Source organism: Xiphophorus hellerii, chromosome 19 (assembly GCF_003331165.1).
Source record: "Xiphophorus hellerii strain 12219 chromosome 19, Xiphophorus_hellerii-4.1, whole genome shotgun sequence".
In the NCBI taxonomy this organism is placed as follows: domain Eukaryota; kingdom Metazoa; phylum Chordata; class Actinopteri; order Cyprinodontiformes; family Poeciliidae; genus Xiphophorus; species Xiphophorus hellerii.
The window spans coordinates 4,449,385-4,475,242 of NC_045690.1; the positions used below are offsets into that span (position 1 = coordinate 4,449,385).

Sequence of the window (25,858 nt, forward strand, 5' to 3'; positions counted from 1 at the left end):
GTGTATTCACATCACAACAGCCCTCATAATGACTGTTTAACAAGTGGAGTAGAGCTCACCTGTGTCAACGTGTTGAGTGAGTTAATTATTGGCCTCCAGACGTCTGCAATTCCTCAGAGAGACAGAGAGATTACAGAAGACAAACCGAGGAGGAGATAAACAGAGAAGCTCGCTCTACTCAGTCTCAGGCTCATCAGCAGGAGCATCACTGCTATCACCAGGGGCGGACCGGGACAATAATCCAGGTCGGGAATTTCATACAGACTGAGTTCAATGTAACCAAGGCTGGGACAAACAGTTATCTGTCTAGACTAGCATTAAAACAAATGTTTCATACCATTCATTCAAGAAAGAAGACATCAAAGAACTATCCTCATATGTAAGCCTGCTGCAGTAAGTAAATAATCAGTTAAGCTCATTATGAATTAAAATGGCCTCAGTTATTTCCACTGTGATTAATAATATTTATTAAAGGGGAATTTTGTTTAAAAAGACTTCATAATCCATTTTTATTCATGGTTTCAGTTGTAGGTGGTTTTTATTTCTGTTTTATTTATTGTCTGCTTGTATTGCTTTGGATATTTAAAATGTCTTCCAGTTCCAGCGCTGAGTGTTCTGTCAAAAATTTACGTTTATTAGGCTACGTTCACATTTCCGAATATATGTGTGTGATCTCCTGTGTGAACTGCAAATAACCTGAAAGTTTCCCGCATGCGCAGTAGAGGACACAGTATCAACGTAGTGATACTGTGTATTGTTTATCGCTCAGCGTTTACGGAAGTAAACATGGATGCTAAAGGTGGAGCATTTCTGTTAAAGTTGTTGTCCAACTGGATCCAGCACATTACCAACTTAATAGTTGCCGTTTTGTTCTTGCTTCAGCGCACCAGGACGCAGAATAGTGACGTTTGTCGAGTATCAGTGACATTCAGGTTGGACGGATGCGACCTGGCCGCACAGACACGGGTCACATTTTAAAAGATCAGATAAGCAGCGTGGCTCGTGTTTTCAGACTGTCCTGAAAAGATCAGATACAGGTCAAGTCAAAAAAATCTGATTTGGGTCACTTCAGGCTGCAGTCTGAACACAGCCTTAGTCTTTGGGAGGTCAAACTTGCATAATTATGCCATTACCATTATATTAGTTGAAGCTAGTATCAAAACGACAATATTATTGTTTATTGCAATAATTTTGGGGACAATTTCTCATCCAGAAAATTTTCTTACTGTGACAGACAGAACTAAGAATTTAATTTAGATATATTGTGTCAAGTGAGTACATGTTATAATAAAACAACTGAGAGCAGAACATTGAATGCCCTGCTATCTGAAAGGATTACACATTATGGGTGATATTATATTTTCTACATCACACAGGCCCTCGGAGCTACTAGTGTGATTTTTATATCATTATCATCCATACTCTGTTCAGTTTCTTTTCATGCCAGATGTGTGCCCCTCCTGTTGGGGAGGCAGATTATCCCCCAGCCCCTCCCCTACCAACAACAACACCCCAATGTTGGGCTAACCTCCTGGTGACTTAACCGCAGCATCTGGCAAATGTTAGGCTTCACCTGAACCCGCCGTTTACGCTGTAACCTGAGCAGGACGCTCACAGATGCGGCTCGACAAGCCGTGTGCGTTCCTGTGCGTGTGTATTTGTGTGTTTGTGTGTGATCGTGCGTGTCTGCCTGCCTGCAAAGGTTCTGCTGTCTGCTTTTTCAAGAGCATCGAGAGACAATTAGGAACCAGAGAAGTTGGAGCATGCACCGCAGGGAAGCCCTTTTCACACGGCGCACAATACCCACCCGGCCCGGAGAACCTGGTGCCGGAGCGAGCGCACACTGTGGCAGTGTGCCGTGCACGTGGTTCCTACAGGCCTATGTGTCCTTTTGTTAGCACTGACTGAGGAGATGAGGGGAAAAAAAACAAAAAAACAGAGAAGACCTAAAAGACAATAATCCCACACTCTCTGCACAGCTGGCATATTTTCTGAGAAGCTATTTCCTGTAAAAATTCTGACACAGGAATAATGATGGCTTTGATTGGGCCCCAGTTAACGGGAGGCACTTCCTGTCCCTTTGTATTGGTTTCATTGTGAGACGATAGAGTAGGAGGGGGAGGAGTGGGCGAGGCAGGGTTTGAGGGAAACAGCTGCTGGAGATGACACAGTCAAGAACATCCCTGTGACCTCCCACCCCTGCACACACACACACACACACACACACACACACACGCACACCCCACGCACGCATTCACACACTGCCACCGCTCACACGGCTAGATGAGTAAATTTGAGCGTGCTATTTGAACTGCTGACCCAACTAAAACTCTAAGTAAAGACAAATAAGTCAGTCAGATTGTGGCTGTAGACATTCAGTTATTAAGAAATATTTTCGATTTAGCAAAAAGACAAAAAAAAGTCAGATCAGTTCCTGTGAACGCTCTGAGACCAGCACTAAAGAGCAGAAGTTAATTTATATAAAAAAGTTATCTAGCACTTAATATAATAACCATGGCAAAAAAAAAAAAAAAAAGAATGTCTATTCATCGTATCTCAGGACGACATTTTTAAAGTTTTGTGTTACTGGTGATAAGCTGAAGTGTTTCCTGTGATTGTTTGAACACCAGAGAACATCTTGCTCTGTCTCAGATGGCACTGCATCATCTGAGACAGTGATGCACTGCCATCACTGTCTCAGATGATGCAGTGATGGCAGTAAAGGAGAGAGGCTTTATTCTCCTTAAAGCCTACTTTAAGGAGAGTAAAAAACAAACTGAGCAGAAATCGGGATCTTTATGAAAGCCTAGATTTAACAGTGCTGATTTGTTTATTGTGTTATCAGGAAAGTGGTGCTTGTTTAGAACAGGGATTATTTTCATTTCTGGCTACACCAAGATCATGAATGTCCTCAAAGAACTGGTTGTGGTGGAGAGTATTAATAAAACTAACCAGGAAACTGTTACAGTTGTACAGCTTCTTAAAATTGGATAATACTGAACATTTTTCACATTGACATCAATTTCACTATACAAAGAAAAGCTGATCTGAGTAGACTGATACAGTACTGGTTCCACTGGCAGATTATTTCACTTACAATATGGGAAAATATCTTAATAATCTGCCAGTGGAACTGGTATTTTCTCAACAATATTAAGGAATTATTTACTTAAAACAAGTTCCCACATCTTCCTGCAAAGTTACTTGTAAGTTAGTTTTGTCTTAATTGAACTGTAATAAGATTTTTGCACTAGAAACTAGACTAAAAATACTTGTTTTTTTAATGTTTTATTCAGGGCTGTCATATTAAAATGGAGTAGACACATGCACTCCACACTTTTCTGAATTTTAATTGGCAAAAAAACTACATTCATCTTCACAATGATGCACAAATTGTCTGGCTCTGTCACATAAAATCCCAACAAAATAGACTGACTTAGAGGTTGTAACATGGTGAAAATTAGAAGAAGTTCAAGGAGTGTGAATATTTTTGCACCACGCTGTGTAAACAGTGGCATGAGGCGTCTAGTCTCTTTTTTTTTCCAACTCCCACTAAAATGTTATTTAAAGGTTAGGGTTTGCAACCAAGCCTGCGCAGTTTGCACAGCCTCACTTGTTATCTGTAAAGGAAAGGCTGTGGTTCACACATGAAATGCTGTAAAAGCAGCTTCATTTTGTGTCCAATCTCATTTTAGACAGCTTAAGAAAAACGTGGTAAGAGCAGTCTATGAAACATATTTTAAAAAATCGGTGTCTCCCTCAAAACAGCTTCAAACGTCCATCATTTACCCCTTGAAGACACTTTGATAATGAAAACTCCTCCATCATCTAATTTCCCTTGTGGAAACATCAATTAAATTAAAATTCAATTAATTTAATTGAATTTTTGAAGCTCACTCACTTTCGCTCGTGCTGTCGTGCTCATACTCTCTCTCTCTCTCTCTCATACCGATGTTGTCTATCTGAGTGAGGTTTTCCATTAGCATTTTTTGCAGAGATCACAGGTTGTTCTGTTTCCTGCCATGCTGCATGTTTCACCACAGAAGTTAACCAGCCTTCATGTGCTCTTTGCTCTGCAGTGAAGCTGATCACTGGAAAATCATCAGCACAGCAAACACATCACACACACAGCTGCATGAACACAAACAGTTACTGTTCAGCCTGCTGTTGAATTCATGCTTAATTTGTAAAGTTACGTTTCTTTCTGGATAAAAAAAACGCCAGTAATCTGATGAAAAACAACACTAAACTGCTCTGCTCTTTTTCTTTTTTTTTGTTTAGAAGGTGCTGCTTCTCTTTCGTTTCTCTTATCCTCGACTCCAGCAGTGCCAGTCTCTGAAGAGAACTGATGTGAGCTCCAGATGTTGGAGTAGACTAGCTGGAGACAGAGAGGGCACAGGGTGCTCCCAAGCGTACTCCTTTTCCTTATGCCTAAATAATATATCACTTTTTTTACAGGTTCAGCTGCTGTATTGGGCTTCAGTTACGCTCCACGTCTTTAATCAGTTTGTAACTTTTAATTTATGTTACTTTAAAAAAGGCTGATGCATGTTTGAGAAGAAATCTCTTTGAAAGCTCATTGACATCTGAGATCTCCTGGCTATAATATTAAGTTTTGACATCTTTTATGTCACATGATTACAATGACTGCATGTGTTTATGTATTGGTGCTTGTTAGTCCAATTTCTACAAATGTTTCAAACCTTAAACAGATGTTTGGAGGTATGGTCTGAAAGCTCTGGCTAAGAAAATCCTAAAATCTTTACATACAGTTAGAGGACATCTTCCTGACTCCAAATAAAACATAATAATCTAAGTGGCTGTTTTCACACTTATTCTGATCTAAGAATGGTAGTACACAGCTGGTGGTAAGATCTATCTCAGATAGTGAAAAGAAACAAAGAAAAGACAAATCAAAGAACCAGTTTGGTTGTAAAAGTGACAGTTTTCTTCTTAAACAAAACACCTACCATCTGCTGTAATAAATGGGTCTTGATCCTGAATTGTATATGATTTGAGCACATATTTCTGGATATGAATTGAATGTGGTCTTATCAAATTAAATTGAATTTGTGTTGAGGTGACATTTGCTGTAAATCTGCCCTCCATAAGAAAGCAGAATTGAGTTGAATTGAAAAAGATTACCTGATATAATAAAAATAAATGGGAGACTTTTGTTGCAATGCTCAAAAATAAAGTGAAGACAATGAAAAATATATAACTAAACAGGATCAGATTAATTAAGTTTCAGTTTGAAACAGACAAAAGACATTTTGAAAGTTTAGCCACTTTGAACAGATTTTCCCTGATCTGTATATAAAAGAGAGAAGCAAAAAGAAAACCTATGATACAAAATCAAAATGTTTTTTACTTCAGTATATATTCTAAAATTAAAATTAGATTGACAACGTTTCTATTTTATACAATGATAAATCAGTCAACTAATTTCACTTGATTAATTCTGACTGACAGAATTAATGAAGAAAAATGAAGAAAAATATTTTCTTATTTATAAAATGCATCAACTAAATTTTCCCATCGTACTGAGGACATAAGTGCACATAAATAGAAAAATGCAACAGGAGTTACTTTATTATTCTTTTTGGAGAAAAACTAAATGATGAACCGTAAGAGTTAAAGTTTGTTCCTGCTGTTTGAGGTTTTTACCATTTTCACCCATCAAAGTCTTACACAAATATGTGTGCATATAGATATATGCACACATCTATCTATCTGTCTGTCTGTCTGTCTGTCTGTCTGTCTGTCTGTCTGTATATATATATATATACAGTACAGACCAAAAGTTTGGACACACCTTCTCATTGAATTCAATGAGAAGGTGTGTCCAAACTTCTGGTCTGTACTGTATATATATATATATATATATATATATATATATATATATATATATGGGCGTGTGTGTGTGTGAAAAACAAAACCTGTCCTGGTACTCTTCCGGGTTGTACACCTCTTCTTTCTCATTGAACACCATATTCATCAAATAAATATTAAAGTGTTAAAAATTATGCGGAACCGTTGAACTATTTAAACACAAACTGATGTAAGCTGCCTCGTGCATCATTTTGACATATGTAAAGAAAAAAGAGGGAAATCAAATGGAGAAAATGCAGGTTTGAGCTCCTTTTAGCTGTTAAGACTTTTTTCTAGCAGAAAAACACAAACAGTGTGTTCGTCCCATGACTCAGACTTTTATTAGTTTAAAAACAACCACTGAAGTTGTTCTCTTCACCTGATCCGGATCTTTATTGATTGGGTCAGGCACCATTAAGCCTGCAAAGATCCCATCTCTGAGTTTTCTCGCCCATCCATCACTCCGGCTGCAGCGTCACCTTCCTCACATCTCGTTTCACGCTCTTCCTCCTCCTCCTCAGCCTCCATCCCTCTCTGAATGAATCAGTGCTGCAACAGGGTCCAGCATGCTGAGTCCAGGTTCACCAGCATGCATCGCTGCCCATGCATGAGTGTTCGCATTTCCTAAAGCACTGATAAGAGGTCTTGTGTACTTTACAGGTAATTTGAAGTCTCCTCACAAACTGACCAGGAAGTGCGGAAAATGAGAGTTGCTGTAGGTGTCACTGGTTAGATTACGAGAACAGATGCTATCTGCTGCATATCAGAAGTCTTTTTCACAGCTTGCTACAATAAAAACCGCTGAAACAGGCTGATTTGACTAATGTTAACAAATGATAACAACACAGGAGACTGAAGACCTGAAGGTTGATAGAGTTTTAAAACACAATCTTTGGAAATTCAATTTGACTTCTGTCTAAGAATAGATTTCCTAAATTATCTGTGAGGGGCGTGAATAAACAGAGTAACAAACTCACACATACAAATGTATAGCTCAAGGTCATGCTGGCTAGAAATAGCACACTAAATCCACTTTGCTGTAATTAGAGCACTAACTAGAACATCAGGTTGTGATACATTAGTCCGGTCACCTCTTTGTGATTAAGTCCTGTCGTTTCCTCTGCTGAGCATCATCAACAAGCAGCCTGTAGCTGTAGGGGCGTTGGTCAAAAGTTCAGGCTCTAGCATTGCCTTACGATTGAACTCAAAAATAAAATATTTCATTTTTGTGACAGAGGGAATGATACCGTATCTACTAGTGAAAATTATTCAAACAGTGGTGTTCAATATCCAACCCCAGAGCCGTTTAAGCCTTGGAATAAATTCAAATTTGCCCTGTATGCACATATGGGTATTTTTTTAATTGTTTGGGGCAATATGTTCCCTCACAAATAAAAATAAAATCATAAAATATAAAAAAATTGATGTTTAGTTTATTAATGAGCAGGTACACATGAAAAAATATATATATTTTTTTGTGTTTCCACTTAAAAATAATAAAATTTTTCGGCTTGTTTTTAACTAAATAAAGTAAATAAACTCAATCTTATTAATTTATTTTTTACAAAATTATAAAATAAAAAGGCAACACACGGCGCTGACATCTGGCTGTTGGCTGCAGTGTTTGTTCACCCAGGCCTGTGTCTGCAGATGAAGAGATTTAATGGTTCTGTCTGATCAGCACTGATTGGGACACAGTTGAGTCCATGTGTTATTTTTCAGTGAGGTGCTTGAAAGAGTGAATATAAATTTATTTTTACTAACTCTGCAATCCATCAGGCATCTGGTCAGCAGGAGATTGATTGATTTGATTGACTTTAAGTTCAGTTTTTTGGCTAAACTTTGTGTTTGATACAGAGTTTGGTTGGTTTCGTATTAAATCATCATTTGAAAACTGATTTTAGTGTGTGGTCAGACTCTCTGATGATCTGAAATATCGAAGAGGGACAAAACAAAAGGTGCAAATACATTTTCTTTGCACTACACTCAAACATCCTTTGAGTAATGCATCCCAAGAAAATGCATCAGGCTATAATGTGTAAATGTAAATGCTGTGCATGCTAAAGCAGGGGTGGAGTGTTTTCTCTGCATTCTTTGCCCATCTGGATTGAGAGGTCAGGAGTTGCAGTTGTGTTGACAAAAACATCAATAAGAGCGTGTGCACGCGCATTGCTGCGTACCATGATCTTGATACCCTTGAGCTCCTCTTTCCTCTGTTGCAGTATTCTGTGGTTTGACCTTTGACCCAGCCATTTGGCCCTTCCAGTGCTCACGACTCCCTGGTCATCCAGCTGTGAAACAATCTCTGTGTGTGCCTGAGCACATCTGTGCTCTTGCTGCATCCTGAAGAAGCTTTGTGCTCTTCAAATAAAATTAAAAAGGTCAGTAAACACATTTGTTTACCGCCTAAAGAACCTATTATGTGGACTATTTAGCTGTTTCCACCTGATTTATTGGCCCGTTTGTCCCGGCTTTCAGTCTGCAAGGTGAAATCTGCTCCATAGTTTTCCCCTCAGATTCCTTGCTCCCTCTGCAGAGGACCAGAGGAACTGCATTCATGTAGACAGTTTAATTTAACTACATTTACTTGATACAAGGACAAAATCTATGATTTTTTAAAGTCTATGTAAGAGTTTCAATCTTTTGTGAGAAGCTCCACAGTCCACATATCTAGTAAATGTTTTACTTTGTGTTACTGACTGACCATTTCAAAGGATTTTATATAAATATACAAACATTGTCTTTTGAAATATTGCATATATTTCATATGGTTATTTATCATGTGGAGTTTTATTTTATTTATTTCAGTTATATATTGAATATATCATCAATAAATATTTATAAAAGCTTCATTAATTTCAGTGAATTTATTTGCTACGTTAAACACATTGTATGACTCAATTGCACACAGGCTGATGTTTTTAAACCTTAATTTCTGGTAATTATGATGATTTCCCATTTACAGTCAATGAAAACATGAGATTTAAGATCAAAATATAACACCAGAGCAATTTTTAAAAAAACTCTTATATACAAATATGGGCTTAATGAAAAGTATGTTTTATACATCCCTAAAGGTTATTTTCAACAGGTAATTTTAATCAGACTAATGAGCTCAACTTGAACAGATTTTATAAGTTATTGATCACTGTTTGATTCATCCATAACGTGTGACGGGACCACACTGCAATGAACAATTACGTCTGCAGAGAGGATCATCGGGGTTGACCTTCCTTCTACCCACAACTTGTACATGTCTAGGGTCAGGAAAAGGGCAGCTAGCATGTCTGCAGACCCCACACATCCTGGACACAAACAGCTTAAACTTCAGGTCAGTGTTATAGAGACATTTTCCTCCCTCTCTCTGATGAACAGTCAGTGTCTAGACTCTTACCATTCATATTTGCACTAATTCCATCTTATATAATTTCATATATAGGAAAGAAAAAAAAACGTTTAATGTTATCTTTATATATATATTTGTTCAGAGGAATGTTGAATTAATGTTAAATTCCTTATTTGTGTGCACAAACATGGCAAATCGAGATAATTTTGATAATTATATACACATATCTGATCAATTTAGCTTAAATCAGATGTTGTGAAGGAAAACTGCCTGATCCACAATTTCAGAGCAATTCTCCATGAAATAAGAGAGTTTCAAGATCAGTTCTTAAAAGTATTTCACTAGTGACGCACCGATCCACTTTGTTCTTCCGATACCAACACAGATATCTAAAATTCAGTATCAGCCGATACAGAAAAACAGTGACAGATTGACTTAAAATGTTTCTTTCTTTTAAACACAGATATAAATTTTTACTGAAATACAAATTTAATTGATATTGCGGCACCAGTACAGCTCAGCTAAACACCAATAGCTTCAGAAGCTTAGTCAAACATGGAAACCAACACACGTTTGATTTGTTCAGTCGGTGTAGTAAGGAATATAACAACCAATGTTACAACAACAAAAGGTTGAGTACGTTGGTCAAACATGTAAAAATCGCAACCAACCTTTGAAATGGTTCAGAAAGAGCAAATTCTGAATATAATATAGAATAAATAATAAATCTTGATGTCGCTCAGAGAATAAAGCATAGAATTAGATTAACTAGATATCCCCTTATGGATCGGGCACATTGACCGATACCCAATAATTTATATTTGCAATATCTGGATCGATACAGATATAAATATCAGATCAGTGCGTCTCTAGTGTTTCCATCGTTCAGCTCGGTGTGTAAAAATCACAGCCACAGCCTTAAAACCCTCCAGTTTCTCCCACTGCTCTTCGTTCTTTTTAAACTTGGTGGGTCCCCACTACAGCACACAGGGCCCCATTTTTTGATCTCCTCCCATCCCTCCTTTTTTTCTCTCCTTCCTCTATCTCTTTCTCTTTCTCTGTCTCCCCCCTGCTAGGATCCCCACAGCTGCGTGGACCAGGTGCGTTCCGCCCCGACACACACGCACACACACGAGCGCGCACGCCCACAGGCGCACACACACACACACGCACGCACACCCCCCCCACACACCCTTACACCCGCCAACGGACGCAGCAGGAAATGCCTAATACCAGTTTTAGAATGATGCCACTATGCCAGCTTGACAGGGAGGCTGCAGGATCTGTCACGAGAGAAGGCGACAAAGACCAAGTGAGAAAGTGAGACAGATGGAGGGTAGTGTCTCGCCAAATTCTGGGAAACTCAAGGAATACGAAGAAATATTTGTGCTAATTAAACTTTTGCTTTTACTTTCCATCCTAAAAGGTGTCCACATGTGGACAGTTTCACTTCCGTCCAGGGTCCGAGCACAGTCAGCTGCACGTCTCTCCCCGGGATCATCGCGCAAAAAGGAACTTCTGTGAGAGCGAGTGTCTGTCTGAAGCGGGGCACGCATGTGTGACTTTATGTGTGGGTGGATGTACATGTGTTTTATAAAAAAAAAAAAGTACCAGTTATTTTGGTCTGTGGCTCACCACAGCTCACACTCTCCTGTGTCTTGTACTGATCTCACAAGGCCCTGAGAGAACAAGGGGGAAAAGTGTGTGTCAGAAAGAAAATGTCAATGAACAAGGCCAAGACAGATCAGAATGTGCAGAAGAGATGAAGAGCAGGTGAAGTAGAAGGGAATTTCTCATTAGGACTTATCTGAAATATGAAATCATTTTTAAAAATCTGTAATAAATCTAAATTTGGCCGCTTTTCTACGCACTCTTCTTCATTTGTTGTCCATCTTGACATTTCCTTGTGTTTTTTTTATTTTTATGTTTGAATAACTTTGGCTGTGTTGGTGCAAATAGCACAAAATTTGGCTAGGTTGCTTATTTTTGGGTTAACCCTAACAACTAAAAATGGTTTTCCAAGCCTTTGAGAAAAATCTGTGCCCCTTCAGAGCCATTATTATTGTGAATTTAACTTACATGTAACATTTTTCCCATTTTTTTATGAATGTATTGTTGCAATATGATTAAAACTAGAAGTTTTTTTATTCTCATTCTTTCTTGTTGAAATAATATATTTTAACTACTAAAATAGGCTGCTATAAGTATTTTTAGACGCGACTAAAGTGGTTGTGGTTCTAACTCTCGCGGGGGGCCAATATGCTAAAATATTTTCGTTTTGCCTTCGACTGCACTGAGAAAGTGTTCATGAACCCGTCTGCAGGACAGACAGGTTCATGTATCAACCCTTTTTGTTCAGCATTGATGGAAACTCCTCTTATAAATGTTTAACAAATAGGAATTGACTAGTTACTTCTTATTTGTAACTGGTTAATTTGACTGATGAAGTTATGAAAACTTTCAAAACCATTATCAGGCAGTTATATTAGTTATGGACAAGTAATACAAGTAATCAAAGTACTTAAATAGTGACAGAGTACTATATTCTCTGACGTTGCTATCCACTGTTTATTAAACATTAATGAATGTGCTATTACCTTATGAACACGATGCACAAATGTTAATATATTAACTTATCTGACTGAACTAACATTGAAAATTGTTTTAAGATTTTAGAAGAACAAAATCTGAGTAATGTTATTACTCTGAAGTAACAAAAATACAACAAAAATGTCAAAAGTTTGAAATATGAAAGTACAATTAACAACCAAATTTATCCAGCAAACATTTTAGGCATCACTGAATGTTTGTTAGCTATAAATGTGTGAAAAATGTATTTTTGTTGATTATGCTGTAATTTTAAACTTTCTACTTCCTGCAGTCAGTCAAGTTCAGGACTGGAATCTGGATCTGAAATATTGAGTCTGAGCTTCTCAAAAAAAAGTTTAAAATTGATATTTTAGGTTTTTTTTACAGTTGAGGCTGATACTGCAAGTGTTTGGGACTCAGCAATACTTAAGTCAGCATTAAAAATATAGAACTTTTATCTTTACTTATTTAAACAAAGGTGTGCAAAATTCCTTTATTTAATTGTAAAGGTGTAATAAAAATTATACTGTATGTTTGACAGATGGTGCTGCTAACATTTATTCACATCTAATTGTTTTTTTTTTTTACTTCAAATGGATCATTTTAACACTAGTTGCTCATTTACAAAATGGAATAAATTTTTTCTAAGACTCAATAAAAAGTTTCATTATTGTAACCTTTTCAACAAGCATTATTTTTGAAGTTTTGAACATATATTTTAAATTATGAAAAAAAAATTCTATTCTGAAAGGGGAGCGATTGCAATCAAAAGTGTCAGAAAACCACATTTGGATAAACTTAGTTAAATGTTAAAGGCTTTAACAGAAATATTAGTTTCTAGATGTTTCATGCTGGTAGAAACACTTGGAGATCTATAAAATACTGACTAAAGGAGGCTGTGGTGAAATAAGCTGAATTTTTCAGTTGTGATGTGATAAAATGTGAAACGTGAAAATACTTCAACTTTGTCCTGGTTTATTAAATAAACAGCATTTTAAATTGAGTCTATAAAGTTGATTACAGCAGCAACATTTCCATAAATCTGCTTTTTATTTATTTAAGTTTCAAATGAACAAAAGTTTTTTTTTAGTTGACCTTAGAAGACTATAACAGCCCCATCACACCTTTTCTTAAAACACATCTGCAGTGTGAAGTAGATGGTCATTAACAGCGTCATGATAAACAGACGTATGACTAGCAGCAGCTCAAATCTACGTGTTAGTTTCTGTTCAACTTTTAATCCGATGATCTACAACCGACAGGTTCACGTTTGAATAAATGTTTCGTATTTTTATCTGAGCTAAAAACTTTGACTTTATGTCAGTCAAAACGAAAGATTCTTTTACAAGCTGCTGCTATAATTTATTTTTTTGAAAAGTGCTCATTTGGAATTCACAACAAAGTTAATGCATTTATGGCTTTTTGTGTATGATCTTACAGCATTGTTAACACTCACAGCTCTTATTACGAATCCTCATATGTTGATCAGAAACCATAAACTGGTAAAAAGTGAATCATATTTAAATCATGCTGAAGAATATGGAAGGAGCTATCTGGGGGTGATTCTCTGAGGTCAGTGAGCAACGATGCAGAACACCCATCGGTTAGCTGCAGCAGCAATGCGGTCCACGAAAGACGTCGTTGCATTACTTTGGGTACGAAACCTGAAAAGACTGCCACACACACATAGTTGACGCATACACAATCACACACCCTGCTGACACCTCAGTGTGGCCACACTCTCACCTCAAACCTTTCCATTCACTGAGCAACAGGCCAAATTTTCCACCAGCGGATGTTTTTTGAGGCCAGCTTTTGTTTGAAGAAACACAAGGCCTCAGCGGGGGCCGGAGAAAGCCGCGTTTTCTGGTGGATACTTCACCTTTTGTTTCCACTGACTGAAATCACCTGTTATTAGCTTTTTATTATTTTTGTTTATCTGAATCAGACACAAATTCAACATTTTAATGAAGCTGACTTCTCTCATGCGTCTCTTCCAACTTTAAGACAATAAATATGAGGTTACTTACAAAAAAGACACCCAAATCTGAACAACATGAGTTTGTCCTTCCATATATGGAAGCAAAACACCAAAACTACAGACAAAATAGTACTTTTTTAGCTCTTGCTCAGATACACACACTCCAACAGGAAGAGTGTGGGTGTTTGGGAACAGCTGCATGGAGACGCATCAGACCTAGCTTCCTCCTGGTGCAGCGAGCACCAGCTCTCCTCCCTTTTTCTCTTTCACTCCCTCCATCTTCTCATTTCCTTGACGTTTAATTATTCTTTTCCTTTTTTCAACAACAACAACAAAAAATCTGCTCCTCTCCTACACAGCGAGAAACAGACAGTATCACACCACCATCTCATGTTGGCTCCACTTGAGATTCAATCTGCACCGTTGGCAGAAATGAGCAGGCTTTGGCATGCACACAGAAAACTGTTAGTGCATGTTGCAATGCAAACACAACGTGCGTACACGTGTGTGTGTGTGTGTGTGTGTGCCTGTGCGTCTGTCCTGTTTTTGTCCTCCTTTCCACGTAATGGTGAAACATCAGCACATCACCACTTGAAAGCCTGAATATTGCACAACATTTTCCTGTGTCGAGCTCTAATCGCGGCGCTCGCTGGCAACGTTAAAACTTTCCTCCACTTGCACAGCTGTGTGAGGTGAGGCTGAGATGACTCAAGACGCAGATGGACAGAGCAGATAAAGATTCAAGATGAACATGGGGAGGAAGATGTTTTGGAAATTTGATTGTTGCATCAGCGTCTCGGTTGTAAAATGTCAATGGTTGAGATGGTCTTTGAAGCCGCTTATCAAAATGATAAACGGATGCTGCATATGCTGGCAAATTTGCGCACCATATGAATGTTTCATCCCCCGGTTTGAATCAAGGCCAGACAAAGCTACATGCACAGGTGCAAGAGAGGCTGAGCATCTCCGTGTTTCACTTTCCCTTCCAGTTTTCTCTTCCTGCTCCCAAACGCTAACGCTCCGCGCCGTTCCAGCCGGTATTCCTGTTCCTTTAATGCCTCTTTCAGCCACTTTCTGTCAGCAGCCCGCCCCCAGTGCACAGTAACTGCACTGAAGACACTCAGCAGTTATTTCTGGGTTTCCTGTGTGTCATGCGGTGGTAGCTTGAGCTAGCTAGCATGGCTGACAACACACAGGCTCACAGGTGCGGCATGTCACAGAGTGGGCCGTCAGCCAGAAAGCCTGTGGGCCAGTTAGTAGTCAACTGGGCCCTGTAGCACGTGCTGCCCTCCACCCGAAACACGGCTCCAGTCCCAGAGGGGCAGAGAACAAACTCTGTCACATTTCCTCAGTGGAATTAAAAACCATTGTGTGTGTGAACATGTGTGAGCTCGCCGCGCCACACAAACCTGTTTTAGATAACCTTTTTATTAACTTTCACATAACTACATGCACAGTAGCTGCGTTTATTTACTTCTTCCCCCTTGGCGTTGAATCATCACCCACAGATCAGACCTGGAGTTTAACCAGCTTGCAGGGGCCACCAGGATTTGCCCTCTCTCCCCAGCTTGCCCCCAAGCCGCAGATGCAGGAACCCAGACAAGGCTGCACTTCTCTGGGCAACACAGAGACGCCGCTGTGCTCTGGTTCCTGGAGCCCCGACGCTCTGATTGAGACCGTGTGCCCCTGCAGGAACCAAAGGGAGGGGAAGGGAGAGCATGGGAGGGGATGCGAACACATCTGGCATCTGAAAAACCCCGCACATAGCTGCTCATATCATCAGGAGATAAATGTACAAGCAATTAAAAAAAAAGAGTAGAAAACAGACATATCTAAAGCTTGCCTGTTGGAGCTCTACAATTTGGATGAAGCAATTATGTGAGGAGCAGAACAAGAAGGCACAGCCATTCTCCAGCTGGTAGGACAGCACAACTCCAAGCTATTGTTCTATTTATACATCCTACCAAACAACGTTGTGCTGGTGTCTGAAGCAACAAATTATGTTACTGCAAAGCACATGAAGAGGAAATGCCAAAAAAACAAAGCAACTTTCAATCATGTGAATAAATACCACACAAAAATAAGTTAAGATCTATTGATGTCGTCAAAGGGAAGCTAAATAGAAAGCTGTGAAAAGGAGGACACAATAGAGAGCGTATCAGTGCAAGACATTTTGCGTGGGTGCACGGCTGTGCAAGGTGTCTTTTTGGTGTCTTTTTGCTCGTTTTGCGTGGGCGCTCCCCTTTTGCATTAGGCGGCGGTACAGGACGGCGTTCAGAGCTGCTGCTGCTGCTGCTGCTGCTGCTGCTGGTGGAGACGTGTATTTACGTGAATGCGTGTGTATGTGTGGGTAAAAGTGCAGAGAACCTCCGATAAACAACCGACACTTTTATCTCCACGTCTCAGCCCACTGTTTCACAGCGCCACCTGTTTTCACAAACCTGCTCATTCCTTCATTAGGAGGGTTTTTATTGAACCTATTAACTAAGAGATGTGTATTTTTAAAATGTTTCAGCGAGAGACGCAGTTTGTGGCCAGCTGTGGGGCCATTATAAGCCCATCTGCAGACAATAGGCTCTGTCTGATGGGCACACACAGCCTGGTTCCTGTCCTGCCTCGCCCCACTGTGTTTGTGTGTGGATGCCTATATGACAGTACCATGCATTTCCATGCCCCTTTTTAACCTATCACAAAGACACCACACACTCCTGCAGCTATTTCTAAATGTGACTCATTTTTGCATGAAATTTTCGCAGCACATCTCGACTCATTCTGAACCTAGTGTGTGTGGCAGAAATCAGCAGCAGCTCGCTGAGGCCACCGGTGCAGGTGGCGGAGAAGACGATCACTGATCCCAGCCTGCGATTAGAACTCGCTTACCATCAAAACCTGAGGAACTCAACAAGCTCATCTTATTAAAAGGTTATCTACTGTTAAAAATGATTGAAAAAAAAAATCAAACTGACATGCAAAGTATAAGCAGGCTCTGGAAAAGAGCTTGTTGGCCAAACCACATACCACTCAGAGCAGTTCGATCAAGCAAGCCGCAGCTCCACATGCCTCGACTCACACACGCACGCACGCCTGCACGCACGGCTCCTGCATGCAGACACATGCAAAAATATCTGCCCCAATACTAAAATAGGCCCGGGGAGGTTGCACCTGCACCTGTGCCCTGGTCCACACCTACACACAGGTGTCAGGATGTGACACATACACACAGACAGAGAAAGAGAGATAGCGGAGAGGGAGGGGGAAAAACAAGAGCGGGGTGAATCACACTACTGCGGTCGACCAGAAAGCTTTTTCTAGATATCATCTCTGTATTTTGGATTCTAACCATGAGTGTGATTTTCATTTTTAACTACACTTTCACAGCCGCGTGTTTAATTTTAAAAAACACGGCGTGCAGAACGGTTTCCAGGGATTTCTTGTTTCTTTTCTGAATGATTGTATTTTTAAGACGTTCAGCTGTAAGTTTTTTTTTTATTTTTTTATCCTAATTGTGGTTTTGCATGAAGTGGGGTGAGGGGTTCAGCAAAAACCGAACCAGACAAAGAGCATAGAGGCTCAGAGTTTCTCATTCTGCTTTCTAAAATGAGTCCTCTCTAAACGCGTGTCTGAGTCACAGATGTTCCCTCGCTGCTGTGGCGCGTCCCTTCTCAGACGGGACAAAATAGTTTATAAATATAGCATAAAATAGTGGGCAGGTGTGTGCATAAACAAATACTGACACTTAGATCAAAATCATCCATGCAACAATCAAAAATATGAAAGAGATTAATTTTATTGTTTCTCAAATGAGATATGAAAGACAGCTTACGAGACAGCTTTAATTAAAATTTATATGATATGTTAAAAATAACAATAACAATAGAAAACTGTACATAAAGCAATTAATCTCTGTTAATGTTATAAAATGTTTTCACAGTTATTGTACGTCTACTGACTCAAAGCACCTTCATATTTGTTTTCTAGATTGTTTTAGTTTAGAAAGTTTACATAAGAAAAGTTTTATGAGTTTATTTGATGATGATTTTTAACATGAAAACAGCAAGTGAAAGTCGATCATGTTTAAGAAATACCACCACCGTGTGGACATTGAGTGTAGCTGCAGTCCAAAACTTTTGACTTTTTCTCTAAAATAACATCAGGTCTCTGTTTTACTTTTGTTTATTCATTCATCTTGAAGGTTTTTTTTAATTTTTGTAAAAGAAAAAGAAGCTTTTTTCGTAGTTATAAATGTGACTTTTGCAGCACATCTCCACACTTTAGCTGAAATTCTAAATATGTAATTTCAGGTTTATTAATAGTTCCAAAACATGTGAATAATATAAAATTATATAAACAGCACTGTTTATGTACACTCATTGGCCATTTTATTAGGTATGCCTGTTAGATTACCTGAAAAAATGAACTGTGACTCAACCAATCACATCACAGTAACTCAGTGCAGAGAAACCTGGGTGTTTGTGCAGGATAAAAATCAAATGGGTGGAAATTTTTTTAAATGACTCACCATGGTGTCATTTTTTGCATCACAGAAAACTGGCATTTTATCACAGGGTGTTCACGTTTGTTGACTAGAAGTCATTTTCTTTTCTTCCCACAAGTTGGAAAAATTGTGCAAACTAATATTAATCTGTTTGAAGATGTCTTCCGTCTTAAATGTCCTGTTATGTTTTTCATCTTTCTGTCTTAGTGTTAGGAAATTGTGATAAAATGGTGATTCTGACTTTGGTGTAAAAAACAAATTGAAAAGGTTCATGGTGTATTCTTGTCATATCTGCCCACTTCTGACTGGAATCATGTCACCAATATTTTCCAGTTTGTCGTATGATTTTTCAGACTGTATATACAGAAGATAATAAAGAGTAAATATGCATTGAATGTTATTTCTGTTTCAACCTCTCTGTTGCATTTCACATCTTTAGGTTTTGTTGCTACATACAAGTTAAATCTGTCACTAATTCCATTTCCTTCTTTACAAAGCTCAACTTTTCTTCAGTATTTAGGTTTCTTTACTTTATTCCATTGTTTTATTTTTCAGTCTACTGCTTTTAAACTGTAATATTTTCACAAATTTGAAATGTTTTTATGATACATATATTTTAATATTTTAGGGATGTGGTTTGATTTTATTGCTTTTTGCTGATGTGAAACAACAAAATTGATTTTTGGATCAGTATAGTTTTAATTGCCTCCACACATGCCTTACAGCTCCTCCTTGCTGCCTCCAGTGGGACAGTAAACCCCGGTCCCTTTAAGGCCTGCAGTATCCTTTGGGTACCTTCTTCAGGTACTGCTGGTGGTAGTCCTCCGCGTAGAAAAACTCCTGTCCCTCCAGGATCTCAGTAGTGATTGGACCGTAGCCTTTCTTATCCAGTTCCTAAAGACAAAACACAAAAACGTAAATCCAAGCAGCAGAAAAAGTCAAATGAAACCATCAGTGCTGAAATGTCTTCATTTGCAGCAGAGCATTCCCAGTGGTTTCCTTCCAAACATTCAGAATTCCTTTTTTCCCAAAACGGCTCTTAACGCGTCTTTTCATCTGAAGTATGTTGATACTGAAATATAAAGAGACAAAAGCCTCATAATAAAAAGATAAATATTATTCTTACAGAATTGTGTAATTATTTATTTTCATTTAATTTACTTTTTGTTATTTCTTTACTGCTGTCCATCATAAAATAATTTAAATTGTGTCACTTTGACTGTCACTTATGACTATAAAATCAAACAGAATACCTCAAAAACAAAATGGTTCTAATTATTTGAACATGAATTATTTCACTATACATTTATCTAAATGATTTGAGAAAGTCTTGTATTTAACTGGTCACTAAACCTAAATCTTTGAATGCTGAAATGTTTTTTTTTTTAAGTTTCTTTTCTTTCAAACATTCAGTTGTGCTTTACTCTGGGCCAAAAAGTGCCATAATTCAATTAATATGTCGTCTTTTTACATAATTATTTATATATGTAATAAAAACATACACAAAATATATAAAAATGCATGTATTTAAAACAATTAAAATATGTCTTAAAATTAAAATGTATTAAAAACACAATTGAATAATCAAACACCAAAATCATAATTACAATTTGATTGAATTAGGTGTTAAAATCATACTGCATTATTTCAACATTTAATTATTTCATATTTGAAAACAACTACTATGACTGTCACAAGGAACACAAGATAGTTAAATAAGTCTATATTGTATAGTTTTATTTAAATAATAAAAACAGAATCATGCTAATTTTGTTTTAAATAACATAAATACACAATATGTGTAATTATTCATTGAAACATTTAAATATTGATAAATCTGTTTATTATTTGAAGGAATTGTAATTTTATTTGAATTTACTTGTTATATATAAGTTACAAAGCATATAAAAGATTTTATTTATGTGTTGAATTTACCCTCACAGCTTGTGAATTTTCAACATTTCATTTTACGCTCCTCAGTCCGACTGCAAAGTGACTGAGTGACACTAGAAAGGAATATCAGCGTCTTCATATAGTGCAGCATGTCTTCTGCGGCTCTCTGTAGGACAAAGCATCAAAGAGTATCTGCTCGCTTTGAGAACTCCTCGAGACATTTTCACACTTACCTTATTCTAAACATGACGACAGAAACCTTCAAACGCTCTAAAACAACGCTTTCTTCCACACACTGAGCCCTCTAACAGCTATATCAAAGCTATACCTGCTGCGCTGAGTGGTTTTCTCCATCTAATAATACAAGCGTTCAGTCCTCTATAGATCACTGCTGCTGGAGCTGACGAAACAAGCTGGAGGAGCACTGAGACTGTTTGTGGGCAACAAGTAGGTCTCTCCGCGTCAGAACAGTTTGCAGCACTCTGGAGGTTTGTTTTGCTTTGTGAGGGAGTACGTCCAAGTTCAGCATGCATCAAGAGAAAGAAGCAGAGCGTGTTCAACATGGGCTCAAGTTGTTCTCATCAGCCTACGTCGGCCTTCTGTAGGATTTAAATATTTTGCTCCTGATAAGGAGACAAAAGTTGATATTTGACATGTTTGCAAAGTTGGCCGACAAACAAAACTTAAATTATTTGAGGGAAGCATGCATTCTATGGCAATTTATTTTAAAGTGGCAGTATGTCACTTATATAAAAAATATTTGTTTACATGTTTGTTGAAACTGTCACTATGTTGTGACAAGTTTGGTATGAGACAGATAATCAGTGAAAATTGAGTTTCTCTGCCTTCTCCCAGTGCTAACTAAAAACAACCAATCAGAGCCAGAAGGCGGGTCTTAGTGCTGTCAATCATGCCCTTCACATGGCACACCCATCTGCTCTCTGATTGGCTACAGCATCTCCCCGTCAGCAGAGCCTGTTGTGAATGCTAAACTTGTGAATGCTAAGTTTAGCTGGCAGATAAGCAGTTGTTTTTCCACCATCAGAACATTTACAATGTTGATTGACAGCGCTAAGACCCACCTCCTGGCTCTGATTGGTTGCTTTTGGTTGGGAGCGGTGCATTTCTTTCGACAGCTCAGGAGGAGGAGGAGATCGAGCTTTTCACAGATTGTCTCATATCTACTGTCACGACATGCTGATAGTTTTAACTTGAAGTTTTGATCAAAGTTGTAGCTTTAAGGTTGCTAAAGGTTGCTGTATAAAGTCTGCAACTTTAAGCATTAAATGCTGCCGAATCAAAGAATTGTTCTAAATGAAGAGCTTGCATATGAGAAGTGTGTAGTACATGTTCATGCTGCTGGGAAAAACATACCAGAAGATAAAGAAAGAATGCATGTTTCTGCAAGTTTTGAATCTGTACCTACAAGAGATTTGTAGGAACTGGTGATAAACGCAAAAAAAGTTCAACAACGGCTGTGTTAAACTTTAATGAAAGGAGCTCTATTTAAAGATTCATTACAGCCCCGCGATCTGATTCATCTAAGAGTAAAAGGAAATTTTTATTTGAAGAGGATTAAGATGAGATTATAGAGGAAAAGGTCAGACAGCTTTCTGAAAATGGAGCCGTGGGCAGCGTGAGACCTTTCAGTGAGATAACCATCAGAAACTGGTCAAGAAAACCTAACAGACGAAAAGGAAACATTGTTGAACTCGTCTGAGGAAAACATTGACCTCAATTATGTCTTCTCACTGAAAAACACAAATTTGAACTTTGACTGCTTATAGCTGCATTTGAACAAATTAGATAATCTTTGAAAATGTTCATTTATAATTTACACAAACCGTGTAATGCATTCAAGCATTTATTTTTGCTTATTTTGATTATTATGGTTTACAATCTGATGAAAATCCAGTCGAGTTTCAGAAAATTTGACAAAATGGCAACAGTAATAAAAAAAATGTAGGGCAACTGAAAGATTTTCCTTTGTACTGTGCAGTCAGACATTATGACTGCTTGGTTGTGGCTTCTTTAGCATGAATTAGTGGATCAGTGCAAGCGTGACATGGAAGGATCTGCCTGTAGTTCTTGCTTTATTATTGACCCTCAGCTTGTCTGCACTGTAGGCTCTGGTGGTGACGTTGTTCCTGTTTGCTGACCAACCAATCACAATGACCCCATGGCTTTACACAAGCTACAGTGTACCGATAAAATAAATCATCCCAATAAACTGGGTGATTTATTGGCTGGGGTGAACAATAGTAACCCCACTGTTGCCAACAATGTCTCATTTCAAGTGTACTGAAATATTTACACTAGAAGTTAAACCAGAAATACTTGGAAAGATTCTGTGTTTTAGTGTAACATTCGATTTAACAGAAATAAATCACGTAAATCTATATATAGTTTGTGTTTTTGATTGGAAAAACAAAGATAAACTACTTTTTGATTACATTTAATTTAATCCAGCACACTTATTTTATGATGGAAACGTTAGCAGCTCAGTTTGAAGGCACAGCTGGTTGAGAGTAACATCCTGTTAGAGAACAGCCGTGTTGTGTGCATATTTGTCCACATGGAGGCAGTGTCGCACCGGCTCGGAGTGGCAGAGCTGGGACTGATGCAGAGGAGTCAGTAAATCAAAGCTCTGAGCCCCACAGAGAGGCTGAGGCAGCAGCTGACCTCTAACTCCTCAGTGGCTGCTGCTTCAGAGTGAGGGCTCTGGTCCCCCTGCAGGATCCAACCAGCGCAGCCTTTAACAAATACGGCAGACAGATTCACTTTACCGCTTCACACTATGCACACACCGCCAGGAAAGGCCATACTTTGATGATTTCAGTTCAGCAGCAGTTGTGGAAAGCCGGCTGACGGAAGTGCAGAGCTGCACGCCGTGGCCTAATTAATCAGTTATCACCAACAAACCACAGTCAACGCCGCAGAACCCTCTGGGGCGTTCTGGACGGGCAAGGAAAGGTTTGCTATTCCGAGCCAAACACACACCTCCACCCTGACGCCCCCGCACCACTCCCTCGCTCTCCATCCAAGCCTCTACAGCAGTCACAACACGGCAGCCATTTTAGATCTATAAATCAGAATGCATGGCGTCATGCCACTGTGTATAACCTTATGTGGCTTCACTTTCTCTCTCTCTCACTGCAGCAGCGGCAGAGGAATGGAGGAAAGAATATGGAGGATAAAAGCGTCAAACATGGAGGGCAGCGGAGTTAGCAAGACGTCTTCAGGTTGATGCTAATCGGGACGTTTGGACTGAAACTGGTGGACCTGTTCGGGTTTTGTGCATTAGTGGGTGAAGAGGGTCCGAAAAGCGACAGAAATCATCTCTGGAAACCATTCAACACACGTAATATTGGGATATGAATTCTAAATGTAAACTAGAAGCGCATCTCCGCCTCGGCTCAGGAGGTTTTAGGAGAAAACCGGAGTCGGATGTGAACCAAATGTGGTTAAATTTAATATTAAATTCAGAGTTAAAAATCTCTAAGTCGTCCTGAGTGAGAAAAACATCCCTGAGTGTGTGCGGCCAGAGAGGCGCTCACTCAGCCCAGTCAGCCCTTCCTTTCTTCACGCCTGTCGGAAACACTCCCATGTCAAAGACATGGCTGAATGGGTGCATCCCTCCTCCTCCTCCTCCTCTTCCACTCTCTCCATCTCCTGATGGATTTTCATTCTCTTGCTTTCTCTCTCTCCCTCAGACCAACGTTCCAATGTCCTCCCTGCTTCTCAGCCAAGCGAGAGAACCCCTCCGCCCTCCAGCAACGTCGCCGTTGCCACACAGGCGACCCCAGGACACAAATAGGACGTGACACCCCGAGAGAGGGGCAGAGGTGGGAGAGGAGGGAGGAAGAAGAACATGTACTCTCCCTTCTTCTCTTCTTTACCCCACAGTCTTGTCTCTGTGCCTCCTTCCCTCTGAGGGCCTTCAGCAGAACAGCGGTGGGGAAGACAAGTGCACTGACGTAGAGTTTGTGACACTCCATGACTCAGTGAAGACATCTGAAAATGGATATGACCTCAATTTGACTGTTTTCTTAGCTTTGCTGCAAAAACACAAAAAGTATGTTTAGTCTAGTTTCTAGTGCAAATATATTAGTACTCTTGAAATAAGACAAAACTATCTTACAGAAGCTTGTTTTAATAATTCCTTAATATTGTTTAAAAAAAAGTAATAGTTTCACTGGCAGATTATTTCACTTATAACATGGGAAAATGTGTCATTATAAGTAAAATAATCTGCCAATGGATCTTGTACTTTTTTATTAATATTGAGAAATTTTATTTACTTAAAACAAGCTCATACGTCTTGCTGAAAAGTTACTTCTAAGCTAATTTTGTCATATTTCATGTAAACTAAGATTTGCATTAAAATTATACCAAAACTACTACGTAAGATTTTATTTTTTGCAGTATATTTTCCTAGCAAAGTAGTAATGGTACTAACATAAATTAATTCAAATTCAAAAATACTTTATTGTTCCCACAGGTAAATTAAGTGTTGTTGTAACTCATATTAATTCAAAATTCTTCAAAGAGTTATTGTAGATGGTGATGGCAGGAACAATCTCCTGTAGCGGTGTGTATTACAGCGAATTTGAAGACGCCTCTGACTAAAGACAGTGTTTCTCTAAGATACACTCATAAAGAAGCTAGTCAGAGTAGTCTTTAATTTTCTTTATTTAATGTAAAAATTGCTGTGCAATGCAACTTCAAACGTATTCATGACTCTGATACTTCATATAACTGGAGCAAAAAGATGGTGCTCTAGTTATATGAGACTAAAATCAAACTTTTGGACCTACTGTACATGCAAAGCGCAGCTGTAAACGAACACCGTAAAATTGTGATGGCTGCATCATGCTGTGGGGATGCGTTTCTGCAGTAGGACGGCTGAAGTGAAGAATGGGTGAAACTAAATGCGCAAGAATCCTTAGAAGAAAACTGATGCTAAACATACAGCGGAGCGATCATGAAATGGTTTGAATCAAAGCATATTTGTGTGTTTCGACTGCCTAAAACTAAATTTAAAAATAGAAAAGATGGTGCAGACATACCCAGAAAGCTTTCAGTGGAAATCTCACCTCTGAGATTTGAATCGGTAAAGAAAATTAATATTTTTCCCTTCACTTCTCAATTATGAGCTACTTTGTGTCGAAATAAAATGAATATGTTGTAGTTTGTGGTTGTATTGTGACAAAATGTAAATAAATTAAAGGGGTTTAATAACTGCAAAAGGTAAAAAAATGTAAAAACAGGAATCAAAACAAAATTAGTGCATTACTAAAGCTAGGGACTGAATTTAGTTTGCATTTAAGAAGCAGAAAGTCTTAGTAGCAAAGTTTAGATGTATCAGAGTAAATATATAGATTTTTTTCCTCATGAAGAAATAATTTAAAATGAAATCTGCTGGATCACTTCCGTGATGCCAGGTCATTAAATTTTTGCTAAATCTTGTATTATTTTTACAATACAAAATTGAGTTCTGTGTAACAACATGTTTTCTAGGTGCAATCAAAAATTTTTATTTTGTCCACCATGTGTTAAGAAAACAGACCAAACATTTGCAAAATGTATTTTGATGAACACTTTTTTTCATTTCATTAATTAAACGGGTTAAACTTCCAGCACATGCAGCAACGTACAGCTGGTGTCCTCTGAGCACGGCTCT

At 38.5% G+C, this 25,858-nt stretch overlaps 1 protein-coding gene across 1 annotated transcript in view; it reads right to left on the bottom strand.

Annotated features, from left to right (window-relative positions):
- Positions 1 to 8,784: 8,784 nt before the first annotated feature.
- LOC116709426 (mitochondrial peptide methionine sulfoxide reductase) overlaps positions 8,785 to 25,858 on the bottom strand; it is a 49,939-nt gene continuing 32,865 nt past the window's right edge. Inside the window, 4 exon segments of the mRNA XM_075074308.1 lie at positions 8,785 to 15,473; positions 16,950 to 16,973; positions 19,006 to 19,058; positions 19,060 to 19,176. Of these exon segments, the coding sequence (XP_074930409.1) occupies positions 15,254 to 15,473; positions 16,950 to 16,973; positions 19,006 to 19,058; positions 19,060 to 19,176 (414 nt within the window). The 3' untranslated portion in view covers positions 8,785 to 15,253.